The following is an 18,342-nucleotide window of genomic DNA, read 5'->3' on the forward strand; positions in this document are numbered from 1 at the left end:
TGTAAACATTCTCTTGGTGGGCAATGCTATGAACTCAAACTTCCCAAATATAGCAATTGTGTATTTTTTTTAATTAGTTACTTGTTGGTGTAACCTCTTTAAATATACTTCTGGCTAAAAAGATGAGAGTTGTCAGCAAAGTCTCGCAATGGTTTTGATTTTGGGCCACAAAGATTGACATAATGCTTCCCTGATTCAGTTATCTGATGACAAAACACAGTCTCTGTTTTAAAAAATCATGAAAATCATTATAATAGATCAAATTGGAGCTATTAAATTGTGTATACGTCACATATACAAATTTGGTAGTATCTCTCTTTTACACACACTTCTACCACATGTGCAACTCATAATTCAACATTCTGGATAACTTCAGTATGGTTCGCTCTTTCAGTTTGTTGTTGTAAGTAGATTGAGAACGAAATAGATATAGAGATTTCTCCTACTTTAAGTCGAACCTCTGTGTTTGTCCAACAGTATGCACATTGTAGCCACAAATGCCTCTCCCTTATTGTTTGTATTGGAGTGTGTTTGCCCATGGTGCGTCATGGACTCCCTCCTTGGTTTGTTGGACATTGCTGAACCCAGAAGACCGTATCTAGCAAACACTCGAGCTCGTAGTTGTTGGAAGATTGGGTTATTCTTAGACTGAGAAAACATGTTTACTGCACAAAGTAAAAAATAAATAAATAAATAAATAAATCAAATATTCATCAGGCAGAACTTTTTTCTGAATTATTTTATTAAATGATGTATAAAAATTTAATTTAATTTATTGATGTAAAATAATTGAACTTTGAAAGGCTTTTATTACTGTTGCTACTGTGTCTTCGTGTAAGAGAGTACCATAATTTTCGGAATATAAGCGTCTACTTTTTTCTTTCATTTTGAATCCTGCGGTTTATAGTCCAGTGCGGCTGATTTGTTGACTTATTTGGGTTAAGAGGTAACACTTTACTTGACAGCGGCATCATAAGACCGTCATAATTGTGACATGACACTATCATTGGCTCGTTCATGTCCAGCTCGGGTCGTTTACATCCATTCAAAAGTGAGCTAATTTGCCAGATAACACTAAATGGCATCTGTTCTAAACCTTCATTAATGGTCATGACAGTGTCATGTCATAATTATGATTCTCTAATGACAGTCTTATGGTGCCACTGCCAAATAAAGTGTTACCAAATACCATAACTAGCAATTAAAGAAACAATTGGAACTAACTGAAGAAATAATTAGCACAGAACATGAATTTCGATTGGTATTTAAATCTGTTGCGCTGAAATGCATGCTAGGAGGCATGTTGGTCAACAACAGTGTTGAATGCAGGTGGCAGCAGAGGTCGATTGTCTCCCCCAAGGGAGTGGTGATGGTCAAATGAAGTTTCTTCAAGCAATGAAGCTTTGCAGCCAATTGGTTCAAAGCATCATGGTGGCTCATTTTGTTTTATGACAGTCGTGTGATGCCGCTGTCAAATAAAGTGTTACCAGTTAAAATGGTGTAAACATCCCATAATACAGTGAGGACAGCTATGGATTATAGTCCAGTGCGGCTTATCTATAAACAAATGTCGTTTTCATGTCAAATTTGGTGGGTGGCAGCTTATAGTCAGGTGTGCCTTATCGTGCGAAAATTATGGTGTATTATTATTACGAGTTTTTAATCAACTAGTGGGCCACATATTATTGGGGATGGGCCACTAGTTGCCCTAACACTGTACTCGTAATTAGAGAGCTACAAAGACAAGTAATGCTTCTGTGCAGTGAGTCTCAGATTTTAAATTCCCAATTTTTCTTACACACTGCCGTTTTTAGGCCACTGATACTACATCAGAAGAGGTAGTATCATATTTGTGGGTCTACTTTAGATGCGTATTGCACATTGGTATTAATACTCAGAGAGAATGTTTAGATGATCTGTGTGCCAGTCGCTTTTACTGTATATTTGTTGTATCGTGGTAGGATTTTATTTGACAATGTCTCTTTCTTGGGAGTCATATAGGCAAGCTTTGAAAGGCTTTCCAGCGCTTCAGTTCCACTCAGGTGGTATTAAGCTATCAGCACCTTGTGACACACGCCCAGTAGCACTTCTTTTTAATGCGTGGGGTTAAATTACTTCAGTGTTAGCAGAAAACCATCAAAGAACTCCAAACAGAGTGCTGCGAAGAATTTTTAGCTGCACAAGTGAATGTTTGAACCATCTGAACTACATTAAAACAACAACAAAACAGATAAAATAACAAGAACATTTCTTTCTTTGTACAGAGCTGAGATCTACTGGTACGGCTCATCATTTTGCCTACCTCCTCAACACTTCTGATTACCGGATCCTGCGAATGGATGAGGATTATGATCGCATGTACATTGGTAGCAAAGATCACATTCTGTCCCTGGATCTCCATGATATCAACAAGGATCCTCATATTGTAAGAGCTGTTTTTACTGTTAGGCATTTCACTCTTTTACTCTGAAATGAAGCAAGTGACATTATTTCAACACCTTCAGCTGCCCTCAGGGCAAAATATTCCATTGGAATGTATCAGCAAGCTGTTTGGGATTAGTCAAATTGTCTTTTTTGCCATAGCGAGTCATTTACGCTGTTATAGGGTTAGAACAATTTGGAAAGACTAACATTTTCAGTGGTGGACATCCATTACAAATTTAGACTGAAACGCCCATTAATGCAAGTGATGTAAAACTGGCTGCGCATATTATATGTTTTTCTGCTCGTAGATTCACTGGCCTGTGTCTGAACGAAGAAAGATGGAATGCCTCGTAAGTGGGAAAGATGCCAATGTAAGTATATGCCTCTTGACAGAAAACCTATAGTCCTGGTACAAGTTATTAGATTTAGATTATTTATAATAAAAACAGCTTTTTTTTTTGCATAGACGGAGTAATATTAAAGGTTTTGTTTTGACAAAATTCTGGTCTGTTTTTAATCCCTCCAGGAAGAGTGCGCTAACTTTATCCGTCTGATTGAGCCATGGAACAGGACACAGCTGTACGTCTGTGGGACAGGCGCTTACAACCCAGTCTGTACCTTTGTAAACCGGGGACGTAAATCTCAGGTAAGAAATTACTAATAGAAGCCATTGTCCAGGAATGCACCAACAAAAAAAAACTTCCTCCAGTCGTAGTCTTTTTTTTCATCTTACCTCGACTGTTCTCTGTACGCAACGGGTGTTAGGTAACATATATGATATCTAATGATTTTCCAACAGTATATTTTTGTGGTCCACCGCCTGTTAGCAGGTACCACAGATTTACTCACACTCAGCTGTTGTCCCAAATGAGCTTTTAAAGCCACTCTGCTTAGCCTCAGGATTTAATGGTGCCACTTGAATTTCCGAAACCAAGCCAGGAGTCATAACCTTCCTCTTCAGTCACATTAAAACCTCAATGTTCTTTAAGTATTGCTCTTGTTTCCCAATGATAACAACAAGACATTAATAGAAAGGAAATATTATAGGTAATTCACTACTAAGCTATCCCTTGAGATTTTATTAGAAACTGTGACGAAAATATGAAGCTGTTAATGTGTTTTCTTTCTTGCATCTGGTTTCTAGCTGACCTCTTCTAACAAAGGTCTACCATCTTTTCAGTCACCAATATATTCCCCTCAACACTCCATCCAGGGCTTGTATGTGAGAAATTGTATAATTGAAGGTGTTAGCTCCCACTATTGTGAGCCACCGGAAAGTTATTGGTTTTTTTATAATGAGAAATGTGTTATTTTATGTTATATTGTACACATATCTTAGCTTTCCTATGAGCACATTTTGTTATCCAAGTGAGGATATCAAATACTTTTTTTTTTTCTGGGGCTGCTAACGGTTATTTTTATAATCAATTAATCAGACGATTAAATAAACTAATAATTGATTAATGGGATGAATGCCGCTTTTTTCAATTACCTTCACAATTTAACTTGAAGTTGTTTTAGGCATATTGTAAGTAACAATGAAGACAAAATGGGTGACGGCTTCCTTCAAAAATAATATTTTATTACAGCTTCCTGACCTAACTGCAGTCTACATCTGTACTGTTTTAAATACATAAAACTTGGTAAAGTTAATAAGGGTTCTGAGTATGTAACATAAAAAAAAAATAATCTCAGTGCACAAATCAAACGTCCTGTTCATTCAAATTAAAAAAAAAAAAAAAATGCTGCTGATAGACCTTTTTTTCGTTGTGGGCAAAGCACTGATATAAATTGTGTCAATGATTCATTTGTTTTCTTCAATCGAACTAAACAACAAAATTGAATAAGGAGGAGGCAGACTGTAATGAATCAGTTTTTTTTTTTTTTTTTTTTCATCAAACAGTTGTTCATAAATACAATCCATATTTTAAAGTAAACCCTTATGTATGACAATTTAGTTTGAATGGGAGTTTGTGTTGAAAGGAGGCTAAGCTGTCATATGAATGACTTTATGTTTTTGGTGTCTTTTCAAAAAGAAATGAGACAACTTTACTATTTGACAACAACTCAAGTGCTCATATGCTCCTCCAAAACACAATACAAACGGATACTTATGACACTGATTCGCATAATCGCTAACTACTGGAGCTTAGCACTCCATGCTAAGTAGTAACATCTCATCAACAAAGAATACAAACAATACAATTTGCTTCATTTGCTCACCACTGACAGAGGAACATTGGATCTAACAACTAAAGGTGTGTGAAATTTCCGATTCTTTGAATATTCGCGATTCGGCCACTGAAGATTCAAGAAAGATTCACAAACATCCATATTCCGATTATTTAAATATGCTAAGTAAAGCGGGACTAAAACACACGTAGCGAGGTCTTCATGACGCAAAGTGGAACGAACCAAGAGTAAACATCCACATTCCACAACTCATGCCTCTAGATAAAAACCGCAGAGATCCGCTACAAACAACACCCAATTGCTACAAACTTCGCCCACGTTGCTACAAACTATGCCCACATAATGCTACGGTAGATATCACGTTTATCACATGTATATAGAATTAGATGCGAGTTGACAGACTCGGCGGCGTTAGCACGTGTATAGACAACTCGATGTGAAATGACAGACTCGCCGGCATTAGTAAACAGCCGCCATCTTAAAGCAGGAGACTTCTCTGGAAGGCTCTGTTGTAGCGAACCTAATTTTTTTTTCCTAAAATACTCCTAAATCAGCAAGTGTTTTATTTACCGTTTTGAACTGTTAACTTGATACTGAAATAGTAGTTTATTTTAGCCTGAGAGGATTTTTGTACTATTTTTGTAACTAATGTACAAAACATTAAAAGCAGCTAGCAGCTGGGGGTGGGGATGTGCATCCATAATCGATTTATAATCAAATCGTAGCCTCTGAATCGTAATCGTAGTCGTGAGGTGCCCCAGGATTCTCACCTCTACCATCAACACACAAGACAATCTAACTCTCGATACTTCGTAATACTATTGATTCAACAGCCTATCCTGAGTGTAGCAGTGAACTCTCTCGCTCTCTTACTCTAATCACTGGCGTGCGCACCCTCACATTACACACAAACAAGATCCCAAACAGGACTGTTCATAGCTGCTGGCAAAAATCGATTATCAGATTCGTTGCAACTAATTTATTAATTGATTTAAATCAGTTTTATTGGTTAGTTGTTACAGCCTTATTTTTTTAACACTTTGCTCAGTTGTTAGTATTTTATTCATCAGTTTACCAACAAACATTTCTTGACAGAGGATTGTTCTGTAATAAGGCACATTGCTTGGCATTTAACAGCTTTCAAGTTTTCTGATCGCCATCCAAGTAATTAGCGAAACATACAACCGTTTTTAGATGTAAACTTTTGAGTGCAAGTAGATTAATGTAACTTATAATGAAGGAAGCCACAAACAGTCTCAAAACCGTTTCTAGCTCGGTGGCGTAACCCCAAGATTGTGTTGCTATCTCCTGTTTTAGACATCCTTGTATCTACAGATGGCCCAGGCCAAAGGAAGGGCTAACCGTGCAGCTGAACCCAACGCGGTGCATGAGACACTTGGAATAAAGGTGTGATGTCGGTCCTGTTTGCAGGCCTGCATATTGCTTGGGCTCATTATCATGAACTGCATGTGCCATTTCTTTGATTCTGGCCAGCGCGTGTTAATATTTTCAACCTCAAGCATGATTTTTGTTTTTTTTTATCATTTTGTGCAATTTGTTTCATCAAGTTTAGATTTTTTTTTTGTCTCCATGCTAACCTTATCATCTCATTCTTTCCTCCACATTCTCTCATTGTTTTCATGAAAAACCCGAGGTTGGGTTGATGTAAACTGTTAACTCAAATTGGCCAGCTGAAAGCTAAAAATTATATTGGCAGGAAAGGTTGCATTTTTATTTATGAAAAGTGTTAATTAAGTGTGATTGCTTGACTGATTGGCTCCAGCAGCATTGTTGCCTTGAAATCACAGGTGCAACATACAATACCCGGGAGACGAAATTAGTCTGACTAAAATTATTTTCTTTTTAATAGACATTAGACAATAAATGTCCTTCTCCCTTACACTCCTTAACTTTCAACAGGATTGTTTTTCAGTCCCACCCTCAGAGGAGTTTCAGGTTTCATCAGAATCTTTTACCCACTCACCCAGCAGGCTACATTAGCCTAGAGCAAACACCAGTCATCTGTAGCTGTAACTTGCTGTGAAGGAAAGAAATGAAATGAGCTGCATATTTGAATGTCTTCCCAAATTCAAGTTCTCAAAGGACTTTTATAATTTGACAAGCGGCTTGATTCAAAACATTTTTTTCATCATATCATTTGTTGGAGCTTGGCATACCATAAATAAAAGTGGGGCAATAATTAGATTTAGAGCATGCGTCCTTCTAGAACATTTTTTTTAATATGTCAAATGGTGGCATGATTGAGATTGAGCTTCCAGCATGTTTTTGTTTGCACGAGTGGTGATTTTAATCCAATTTGATTTTGAATATGTAGAGTGCTGTATATCATAACTGAGTTTAGGATTGTGCCACGGTCTGTCCTTCACTTTGGTACTGATGGGCCATGACAGACATTTCTGTTCCCCACAGGGCATTGAAAAGTGGATTTGACATGATTTGCTGGTCTTGGAGGGACTGCTACAGGCCATGCCACTGCATGCCACTGGTTCAGATATTCTCTCCCATAAATTCCTCACAATCATTTTTCAGTGTTGGCATCCTTGGATGCATAAGGCATCCAGCAAAGAACATCTAGCTTTGGCTTGTTTTGACTTTGCTGGATTGCAGGTGTCAAGAGTAGACCTGCACCACCGTAAGCACCAAGAAACTGAGAAATATTTGGCATAGACTAGATTATGCTAAGAGAAGCAGCACACAGCACGTTGTTCTGTATACAGTAGTGTTAAGAATGGATTTAAAATGCCTCCTTCACCCTACATTGCATGTTTTGTGTGAATGCACACTCATTATTCTAATACTTCATCCCCCATCAGGCCCCAAAGGTCCCACAGGAGTCAGAGGGAGCCTCATTTTCCTTCCCACAGGGGAATTTCTGTGACAAGATCAAGAGAGCAGAATTTATTGTCATATCCATCTGATTTTCCAATTGCAGGAAGACATTTTCCATTTGGAGCCAGGCAAAGTGGAGTCTGGGAAGGGAAAATGCTCCTATGACCCTAAACTCAACAGTGTTTCAGCTTTAATTAGTGAGTATCTTAATGCCATTTTTTTTTGTCATCATCATATGTATGTGTGACTCGTCACCATTTAATTGTCAGTTATTGATTGAAATCATATCACAGCTATTGTAGGTCACAGCTCCAAAACGTATTATTTTGAAAGGTCTATCTAAATGTGCTCCTCCTCCCAATGAGGTCAATTTATTTTAAGCAAATCTTTAAAAAGAAATAATATTAATACAACAGTCAAAGTACTTATTGTAGTTCTCCAAAAAATGTAATTTTAGTGCCAAAACTAACTGATGTTTTCATGCCAGTTTGCTATTCTTAATTATATTTTACCAATTTTTAAACAGTCCAGCTCACTAGCTGGTTACCAACATTAATTGCAAGACAGCAACAAATTGAGAAATACATAATTGCATTGAATTGGTCAAAACATGAAAAGTGGTTCTCTTGTAAATATACAGAGGTACCTCTACATACAAAGTTAATTCGTTCCAGGACCTTGTTTGTAAGTCAGAGTGGTCGTATGTCTAGCAGGATTTTCGTCATAAAAATACATTATAATTCAATTAATTTGTTCCACAATTCGAAAACATGCACTAATTAATTACTAAATGCTGCTGGTACTTTTAAAAAATGGCAATTACACATAACAAAACAAATAAATTATGAATAAAAAACCGTAATAGTAAAATAGTAATTCCTGTAATAATGTAACGAATTGGGTTCTAATGTGTTTGTGTGTATGTTTCCACCCCCAAGCTTCACAGTGGGTATGGTGTTCTTCGGATGCAATTCAGTATTCTTTCTCCTTCAAACACGAGAACCTGTGTTTGTACCAAAAAGTTCTATTTTGGTTTCATCTGACCATAACACATTCTCCCAGTCCTCTTCTGGATCATCCAAATGCTCTCTAGCGAACCGCAGACGGGCCTGGACGTGTGCTGGCTTCAGCAGGGGGACACGTCTGGCAGTGCAGGATTTGAGTCCCTGGCGGCGCATTGTGTTACCGATAGTAGCCTTTATTACTGTGTCCAGCTCTCTGTAGGTCATTCACTGGGTCCCCCCGTGTGGTTCAGGGATTTTTACTCACCGTTCTTGTTATCATTTTGACGCCACCGTGTGAGCTCTTGCATGGAGCCCCAGATCGAGGGAGATTAACAGTGGTCTTGTATGTCTTCCATTTTCTAATAATTGCTCCCACAGTTGATTTCTTTACACAAAGCGTTTTAGCTATGGCAGATTCAGTCTTCCCAGTATGGTGCAGGTCTATAATTTTGTCTCTGGTGTCCTTCGACAGCTCTTTGGTCTTGGCCATAGTGGAGTTTGGAGTGTGACTGACTGAGGTTGCGGACAGGTGTCTTTAATACCGATAATGAGTTAAAACAGGTGCCATTAATACAGATAACGAGTGGAGCCTCGTTAGACCTCGTTAGAAGAAGTTAGACCTCTTTGACAGCCAGAAATCTTGCTTGTTTGTAGGTGACCAAATACTTATTTTCCACTCTAATTTGGAAATAAATTCTTTAAAAATCAAACAGTGTGATTTTCTGTTTGTTTCCCCACATTCTGTCTCTCATGGTTGAGGTTTACCCATGTTGACAATTACAGGTCTCTCTAATCTTTTCATGTAGGAGAACTTGCACAATTGGTGGTTGACTAAATACTTATTTGCCCCACTGTATGTTTTTAAACCACAATGCAGGAACCAATTTTTAGGAAATACAATTTTAAAATTAAGATTGAAAGCACTGCGCAAATAGCTCTTTCAGAAAATATATTGTTCATATGTTGTGTGGCATCTATAGTGGTGAAATTTTATCAAACGGAATTATTTGACTTCTTTTTCAGATGGTGAACTCTATGCTGGAGTCTATGTCGATTTTATGGGGACAGACTCGGCAATTTTCAGGACTTTGGGGACAAAGACTGCCATGCGAACTGATCAGTACAACTCCAGATGGCTGAATGGTAAATTTCTCATTTCTTCAAGAAATTACTAACAAATTGTTGACTATTCAACTCATTTTTCCAACATGTGATAAACAGGAAATGTCTTCAGTTTATAAAATATGTCAGCCACTTCTACCCACAGATCCCACTTTCGTCCATGTGCACCTCATCCCTGACAGTGCAGAAAAAAATGACGACAAGCTGTATTTCTTCTTCCGGGAGACATCCTCTGAAATGGGCCAGAGCCCTGTGACTCAGTCTCGCATTGGACGCATTTGCCTGGTGTGTACACTATGCGGTGTCTTTCTTTGGGCATGTAAACATAATGAAACTTCAATATAAAAACAGTCTCCTGACTCACCCACTGTGTTTAAGTGTTTATGTGCTGAGCTCGTATTTGGCCAACACTGATGTGCTGGAATCCAAATGTCTTTAACCTTCCTGTCTACAATGCATGCCTCTGTCTGTTAGACTGCCCTTTACCCTCTCACCTTTTGACCTTATGGCCTGGCCTTTTCTGTCAGATCGTCCCTCGTTTACAGTGTAAAAAAAGGCTAACAAAGTATGACTTCATTATAGGGCTGTCCCAAACGACTAATTTCCTCCCGATTAGTTAGCCGACTATTTTTACGATTAGTCGACTAATCTAATAATTTTATTTTATTTTTATTTTTTTTTTACTACTTTAATAATGAATTTATTGTTCAAGCTTATTTACAAAAACATTTTGGAACACCTAAATTATTTATTAACGTATAAATAAATAACATAAATACCAATAATAAATCACAAACAATGAGGTCAAATGCTGCTGACATTAACTTGTGCAAAAAAATGTAAACGGAAACACTGTGACTTCATCTCTTTAACAGGAGTCAAAACAATTCTTACTCTTTTTGTGGTATGTCATTGTCTATATATTTCTAAATGTTAAAATGAATTGCAATGTCCCGGACAACCATTTTCAGAATACTTTGTGTGAGTTCAGATGCTTTTTCTGGTGTGCATGCCGCATTTTTGGGGGATGGGAAAAACTGTTCAACTTTTGTTTTAACCTGAAAATAGATCAAGTAGAGGGCACACTGAAATATTACCACAATTATTTTGAATGAAAGGCACACATACCCACAGTAACAAAAATATATAGTATGAATTTTATAGTATACTACTATATGTAAAACTTTATAATATTAAATAACTAACATTAGTGCAGTCATGGATTACAGTAAGCAGGCCAGTGGTGTTTCCATATATATTTTTATTATATTATGTATCAGGATATATGTATATATTTTCCCCTAGTGGGAGCTTCCATGATCCTGATAAATTTAATAATAATTTTAAAAAATGTATATAATTATATTAATTAAATAAAAATGCACGTTGATACGACGCACATAAAGGCAACTTCCATTTTAAAAAATCGTTAGAAAGTTGTATGGACTTACAATCCGCTAGCTTGTTTTTTCATGTTGTCTTCGAAAATTACACTTGTGTGTCGGCGCTTCAGGTGTTCGTTCATAGCCGACGTGCTACCGTGGTATGCGAGCTCAGCTTAGCAAAGAGTACACAAAGTGGCACCCTCCATATTTTCCTTGAAATAATTCCAGGCTCTGGCTATTCTGGTCCGCTTTTTTGGCTTTATGCCGCTTTCACGTGTTACCAACTCTGCCCTTTTTGGAAATTAGTGGTGTTTTCAACTCCTCACTGGCGATTCACTTGGCTCGTTGCCGTCGGTTCGTCCGAATTCCTCCTCAGGAAGGTGGCGGCGTGCATAAAAACACCGAGAGGCGTCGGATGGCTCTTTAAGGATACTTTTATTGACCAAAACAAAAACATGGGGGATAAAGCCACTCAACTCGGCGCTACTCGCGCACTTTTCCAACTCACCGATCTCGCTCCCTCTCTCTCGCTCGCTCGCCCACTTTATTCCTCTTCCTTGCTCAATCTGACAACGCCGGTCACATTGCAATGACAGCGCCCGCTTGGGGGTGCCAGTAAAAACCGCTTGTATCGCGAGCGCCCACCATTCTAAACTTTATCCGCATGTAATTTTTTTTAACCCGTCATTACCCGTCGATGGTATGTTTTGCCCGTCGACGCATTTACGTCATCGATGACGTCGACAACGTCGACTAGTCGGGACAGCTCTAGTGTTAATAGCTATGTTACGTTTACATACCGGCCACGTTCGCATGTCGTTGTTCATAAATCATGTAACATTATCATACCGTACACTTATTCAGTATGTTGTTTTATATTATATTTTTATTTTAAATCGCCTTTCAAGAAGACATATCTGATCTATGTGTTGGACTTTATCAAGTAAATTTGCCCCAAAAATGCAACTGATACTCTGGTGCGACTTATAGGTTGTTTTTTTTTTTTTCCTCTTCATTGCGCGTTTTTGGGCTGATGAGACTTATACTCGGGTGCGACTTATAGTCCGAAATCTTAATTCTTGCATGTAAGGGTTAAATTGTATCTTTGTTCTGGCATGGAACAATAATTTGAAATGTGCTCTCACACCACAGTGTATTGTATTTAAGGAAAGCTGCTGACTAAAATCATACTGCTCTCATTCGACTGTTTACTACAACACAGATGGAAAAGTATAAATACTGTACAAGGAGGCTGTGTTTATCTTCCCCACGTCCATCCTCTGTTTAGCTTCCTCATAATGCAAGGCAACATGTTGAGTTTTGTGTGGGAGACTTCACCTGTGGTTTGTTTTCAATAGAGTAAAAAGATAAGTAGGCGTATCGGATGTGCTTATGGCCAAACGATGGAAAAACATTTTTTATCCTCACCTTTTTCCACAGAATGACGATGGTGGTCATTGCTGTCTTGTCAACAAGTGGAGCACCTTCCTGAAAGCCAGGCTCATCTGTTCGGTGCCAGGAACAGATGGCATGGAGACACACTTTGATGAACTCCGTGAGTACAATATACACTATTTGCATTGTAAATTAACATTTCTATCAACACATAATATTTACCTAAATATTACAGAGATACAAGTTTTTACCTCACATTTAATAGATACATTTTCAAAATAAATACTTGAGCAACCCTTGTGATTACCTCTAATGATATGCAAAAATTATACAATTTCACAGAATAAAAGTAAAAAAAAATGCCTAGATGTACTAAAAGAATTTTGAACTCCAAGTAGCTGTCAAGATTGATTACACCTGAAATGCTAAAAGAAAAACTATCGGCTCTGTTTCCAATTCAGCACCTGCCAAAACTGTCCCTTATGTACAAGTGCTTGGTCTGTGGCCTATACTGTCACTTTCTTACTTCTACTTTATAACCCATCAGGGTTCTGTAATGGGACACAAGAATCCCCTGCCCACATATCATGTCCTTTTAAGATGTCTTGCGCAAGTTTCTTTCTTTTTGTATTTGTGTGAAAAGGGGGGACTAATGGTCTCCAGATCAGATCACCAAATAGGAATGTGTGTGACTGTGAGAATAGTAGCCTCTCTAGTTGAGGGGGTAGGTATGTCCCTGGGTGTCTCATTGGTTTAAAATAGAGGCACGCTGTGACTTGGGAATGATGTAGAAGCTCACCAATGCTCTTGAACTAATGCCAAGAAGGAAAAGTGCCATGCTTGGAGTGTCTGATTTGAGTTTAGCTCACTTTATCATGATGACCCATTTCTTTCTTTTGTTCCAACCTTGCTGTTGTCTGGAAGAATAGTTTGCTTTTCACAGTCGACAATTATTCTAACCTATTTCAACAACTGGGCAACCACCCTCCGGGGGTGGGGTGTTCTTAAAGGGCAAAGTTACCAATATACAGTGGTATGAAAAAGTATCTGAACCTTTTAGAATTCCTCACATTTCTGCAGAAAATCACCATCAAATGTGATCTGATCTTTGTCAAAACCACACAGATGTAAAAACAGTGTCTACTTTAACTAAAACAACCCAAACATTTATATGTTTTCATATTTTAATGAGGATAGCATGCAAACAATCACAGAAGGGGGAAAAATAAATAAGTGAACCCTCTGCCTAAGGAGACTTAAAGAGCAATTGAAACCAATTTTTACCCAACAATTTAAAGTCAGGTGTGTGCCCAATTACTCGGGAGTGGTATAAAGCTGTCCTGCCCACTATAAAACACTCACCTGGTAAGAATTGTCTTGATGAGAAGCATTGTCTGATGTTCATCGTGGCTCGGTCAAAAGAGCTGTCTGAAGACATGCGATCAAGGATTGTTGATTTGTATAAGACTGGGAAAGAATACATAACCATCTCTAAAAGTCTGGATGTTCATCAATCGACAGTCAGAGAAGTTGTCTGAAAATGGAGAGAGTTTGGCACTGTTGCTTGTCTCCCAAGGAGTGGCCGTCCACCAAAGATGGCGCCAAGAGTTCAGTGCAGAATACTCAAATAGGTAGAAAAAAACCCTAGAGTGTCTGCTAAAGACTTACAGAAATCACTGGCACAGTCCAATATCTCTGTGGACACATCAACTGTATGTAAAACTATGGCCAAGAATGGTGTTCATGGGAGGACTCCATGGAGGAAGCCACTGCTGTCTGAAAAAAATATTGTTGCTCATTTAATGTTCACAATAAGGCACTTTGACACTCCACAGAAGTTTTGGCAAATATTTTGTGGACTGATGAAACCAAAGTTGAATTGTTTGGGAGTAAGACACAACATCATGTTTGGAGGAAAAATGGAACAGCTCACCATCATCAACACATCATCCCCACCGTGAAGCATGGTGGAGGGAGCATTATGATTTGGGGCTGTTTTGCTGCCTCAGGGCCTGGATAACTTGCAATCATTAATGGAAGAATGAATTCAAAAGTTTATCAGGATGTTTTCCAGGAAAACCCGAGGCCGTCTGTTAACAGTTGAGGCTAAAAAGAGGATGGATGCTCCAAAAGCGCTATACAAGTGTAACACCACCAACACCACCAACAAGACAATGATCCAAAACACAGAAGTAAATCAACTTCAGGATGGTTACAGACGAACAAAATACACGTTCTGGAGTGGCCAAGTCAAAGTCCAGACTTGAACCCCATTGAGATGATGTGGCATGACCTAAAGACACCGATTCATGCCAGACATGCCAGGAATCTGACTGAACTACAGCAGTTTTGTCGAGAAGAATGGGCCAAGAATAGTCCTTATAGATGTGCCAGACTGATCTGCAGCTACAGGAAGTGTCTGGTTGAAGTTATTGCTGCCAAAGTGGGGGCCACAAAATATTAAATATGATTTTTCAGTTACCGTATTTTTCGGACTATAAGGCGCGTTTTTTTTCTTCATATTTTGGCTGGGGGTGCGACTCATACTCAGGAGCGACTTATGTGTGAAATTATTAACACATTATGATATCATTTCACATGTTATTTTGGTGTTTTGGAGTGACACTGATGGTTTGGTAAACTTTTTAGCATGTTCTTTATGCTATAGTTATCTGAATAACTCTTAATAGCTATGGCCACTTTCGCGTTCTGCCTTTGGCAATGTGTGTTCAATTGTATTATTGACTTTTTTACTGTATATTGAAATGCATGCTTTTAGTTTGTGGCGCTTTCACGCCCACGTGGGGGCGCACTCGCACTTGTTTACGTGAAGAAGAGCACTCACACGCCAGAGGAAGACTGACAGCTACGTAGCTGTGAGTGAGCACTGTACACTGTACATTTATTCAGCATGTTGTTCTCTATTGTATTTTTATATTAAATTGCCTTTCAAGATGACATATCTGTTCTATGTGTTGGATTTTATCAAGTAAATTTCCCCCAAAAATGCGACTTATACTCCGGTGCGGCTTATATATGTTTTTTTTTTCTCTTCGTTGGGCACTTTATGGCTGTTGCGACTTACACTCAGGTGCGACTTGTAGTCTGAAAAATATGGTACTCATTTTCCCTCTTCTGTCAATGTTAGCATGATATCCTCATTAAAATATGAAAACCTATAAATGTTTGGGTTGTTTTGGTTAAAGCAGACACGTTTTTTTCATCTGTGTGATTTTGACAAAGATCAGATCACATTTGATGATGATTTTATGCAGAAATGTGAGGAATTCCAGAAAGTTCAGATACTTTTTCATACCACTGTATATGCACATACCCTTAATTTTTTGCTGATATTATGGATTGTAGATGATGAAATCCCTGAACTCATTGCACTTTGAGAAACATTCTGAAACCATAGGACAATTTGCTCACGCAGTAGCTCACAGAGTGGGGAACCTAACCCCCAACTCAACTGACTATGACTGCTGTTAGATTTGTGATTGGTTTGATAATGATTTACCCTTAATGTTCGTTTTGCCGCTTGTGTGTCATTCTTAGCCTGTTTGAGCTATATTTACAAAGTTTAAGACAAGATTTTTTGGCAGAAAATATATGCGTCATTGTATTTTGGCTGTTTATCTACAATGCTGCAACCATTCGTTTCAAGTGCTTCATAAATAAAGTTGAGTTAAGTGTGAGCCTCATACTAAGAAATATAGTGAGTTCTTTTTTTTCCCCCTTCAGAATGAACTCACATTTCATTCATGTCCCAAGAGGAATGAAACACTGTACAGACACTTCATTGTTGATAGGAACTGCACATTTGCCTTTTCAGATTTGAGGATTGTATTTAAACACCCTCCATGCATCATTCTGTTTGCTCAGTGCTCTGACAGTTAATTTCCCATGCTGATCTTTGTGGGACAAGTGCTTTTCTTTTTTCTAACCCTTTTCTGTCTTGTTTTTGGAGCTCTTAACATTTATATTTTTAGTAGCCTTACATCCCTTGCTTGTCTCATGCGACTATATTTTGCTACCATTTTGCATAAAAGCACCAGTCTCATTGCACACCCTCAGTTTTGTGACTTAAACTGTTGTTGCTTCTGTTCACAGAGGACATTTTAAAATTCAGGGTGTAGACTTCCTCTTGCCCAAAGTCTTCTCAAACATGCTTTAGCTTACCCAACAATCATCATTAGCACGTTTTTCCAAAAAAAGATTAAAAATTCAGTACCTTTTGCACATTATTCCAGGAATAGGGGTTCTACACATAAACATAAATATTAATTAATGTAAGCATTCTTTCCTGTTAAGTTATGTGAATTCTTTCTCTTGTCTTCCAGGTAATGTTTACATACAGCCGACACAGGACACCAAAAATCCTGTTCTATATGGAGTCTTTTCAGTCTCTGGGTTCGTTTTCTCTCTGCTTATTAGGAATCAGTTAAAGCGTTCATGAATTATATTGATATATGTAATTTTACAGTGTTCTGCCTCCTTTTCAAATTTTTATATATATATACTGTGTATATTTTTGGCATAATTTTCCTACTTTCATTTTTAAAGACTATAAGTTTATGAGTTCACAAGGCTATTTCTTGGCAATGGTGAGAGTCATTATCCACAAATGGTGAAAATATAGAACATTGGTGAACCTTCTCTCCAAAATCTAACCCAGAAGCACAGTGACAACTCATCCAAGAGGTCATAAACATAACCAGGAAAACATCTATAGAACTAATGACATCCCTCACCTAAATTAAGATCCATTTCATGAGTCAATGATAAGGAAGAAACTGTAGACAAATTACATCCACGGCCAGAAAAACCCCATAAAGGCTCCTGTACCTTCAGCAAATATAAAAAATATAAACATTATCTAAATTGTGCCCAAGGATTTTGGAAAAATGTTTATGGGTTAATGAGATGAAAGTTTAAGCTTTTGGAAAGTGAGTCTCCCATTCAACTGGTGCAAATGTAACCCAGCGTGTCAGAAAAAGAACAGTAGCAACACTTAAACATACTGGTGTTGGTGTGGTGGACTGGGGCAACTATGCTCCTTCAGGACCTGGACGGCTTGCAGTGAATGATAGAGCCATGAATTCTGCTTTTTACTACAAAATGCTAAGGGGAAATGTTCGGCCATCAACTGGTGATGTCAAGCTAAGCACATATGGGTTTTGCAGAAAGATGAATTGAATTGAATGGAATTGATCCCAAACAACCCAGATAGTCAACTTCTGAATTACTTAAAAAAATAAAATAAAATAAAACATTTAGAGAAGCCTAGTCAAAGTCGAGATTTGAATCCGATTGAAATGCTGTGCCAAGACCTTAAAAGTCCGTTCATGCTCATAAACCCTCCAGTGTTGCTGAATTACAATACTGCAAGTAAGTTTGAACCAAAATCTTTCTTAAGAGATGTGAAAGACTCATTGCTGGTTATAGAAAAAGCTTCATTTCAGGTGTTTCTACTGAGGGGTAGTCCAACTAGATGTTAGGTGGGGGCAATTACTTTTTCACACAGGTCCATGTAGCTTAGAAAAATGTTTTTTTCCAGAGTACTGTAAATAAAAACACCATTCAAAAACTGCATTTTATGTTTCATGTCTTAAACATCAAGGTGGACAAACTAGTAGTATATATAAAATAATAATAATAATTTGAAAAGTGGGCAAACACTTTTTTACGGCACGGTATGTTTTCACCTTATCTAATTTTTTGTTGTTGTTGTCATAGTTCTGTTTTTAAAGGCTCAGCTGTTTGCGTTTACTCCATGGCTGACATTCGCATGGTCTTCAACGGACCTTTTGCCCACAAGGAGGGTCCAAATTACCAGTGGGTGGCCTACACTGGGAAGATCCCTTATCCCCGCCCAGGAACAGTAAGTCTCACCTATGGAAAGAAGCTAGTCTAACCCTGCAAGGACCCCACACATGAATCCTACAGCAAGCTGGCATAACATTGAT

The 18,342-nt window shown here is 38.1% G+C and overlaps 1 protein-coding gene across 5 annotated transcripts in view; it reads left to right on the forward strand.

Annotated features, from left to right (window-relative positions):
* The window catches only part of LOC130921499 (semaphorin-3F-like), an 85,109-nt gene that overhangs the window by 55,226 nt on the left and 11,541 nt on the right, over positions 1–18,342 (forward strand). For 3 of the 5 annotated variants that reach the window (XM_057845478.1, XM_057845479.1, XM_057845482.1), the window contains 10 exons: positions 2,265–2,425; positions 2,733–2,795; positions 2,951–3,070; positions 5,935–6,024; positions 7,571–7,664; positions 9,495–9,614; positions 9,739–9,878; positions 12,419–12,533; positions 16,717–16,786; positions 18,113–18,257. In XM_057845478.1, coding sequence (XP_057701461.1) covers positions 2,265–2,425; positions 2,733–2,795; positions 2,951–3,070; positions 5,935–6,024; positions 7,571–7,664; positions 9,495–9,614; positions 9,739–9,878; positions 12,419–12,533; positions 16,717–16,786; positions 18,113–18,257 — 1,118 coding nt within the window. The remainder of the gene's footprint in view (positions 1–2,264; positions 2,426–2,732; positions 2,796–2,950; positions 3,071–5,934; positions 6,025–7,570; positions 7,665–9,494; positions 9,615–9,738; positions 9,879–12,418; positions 12,534–16,716; positions 16,787–18,112; positions 18,258–18,342) is intronic. The other 2 variants (XM_057845480.1, XM_057845481.1) reach the window with 2 other exon arrangements.

The sequence above is a fragment of the Corythoichthys intestinalis genome, chromosome 9, assembly GCF_030265065.1.
Source record: "Corythoichthys intestinalis isolate RoL2023-P3 chromosome 9, ASM3026506v1, whole genome shotgun sequence".
Lineage (NCBI taxonomy): Eukaryota > Metazoa > Chordata > Actinopteri > Syngnathiformes > Syngnathidae > Corythoichthys > Corythoichthys intestinalis.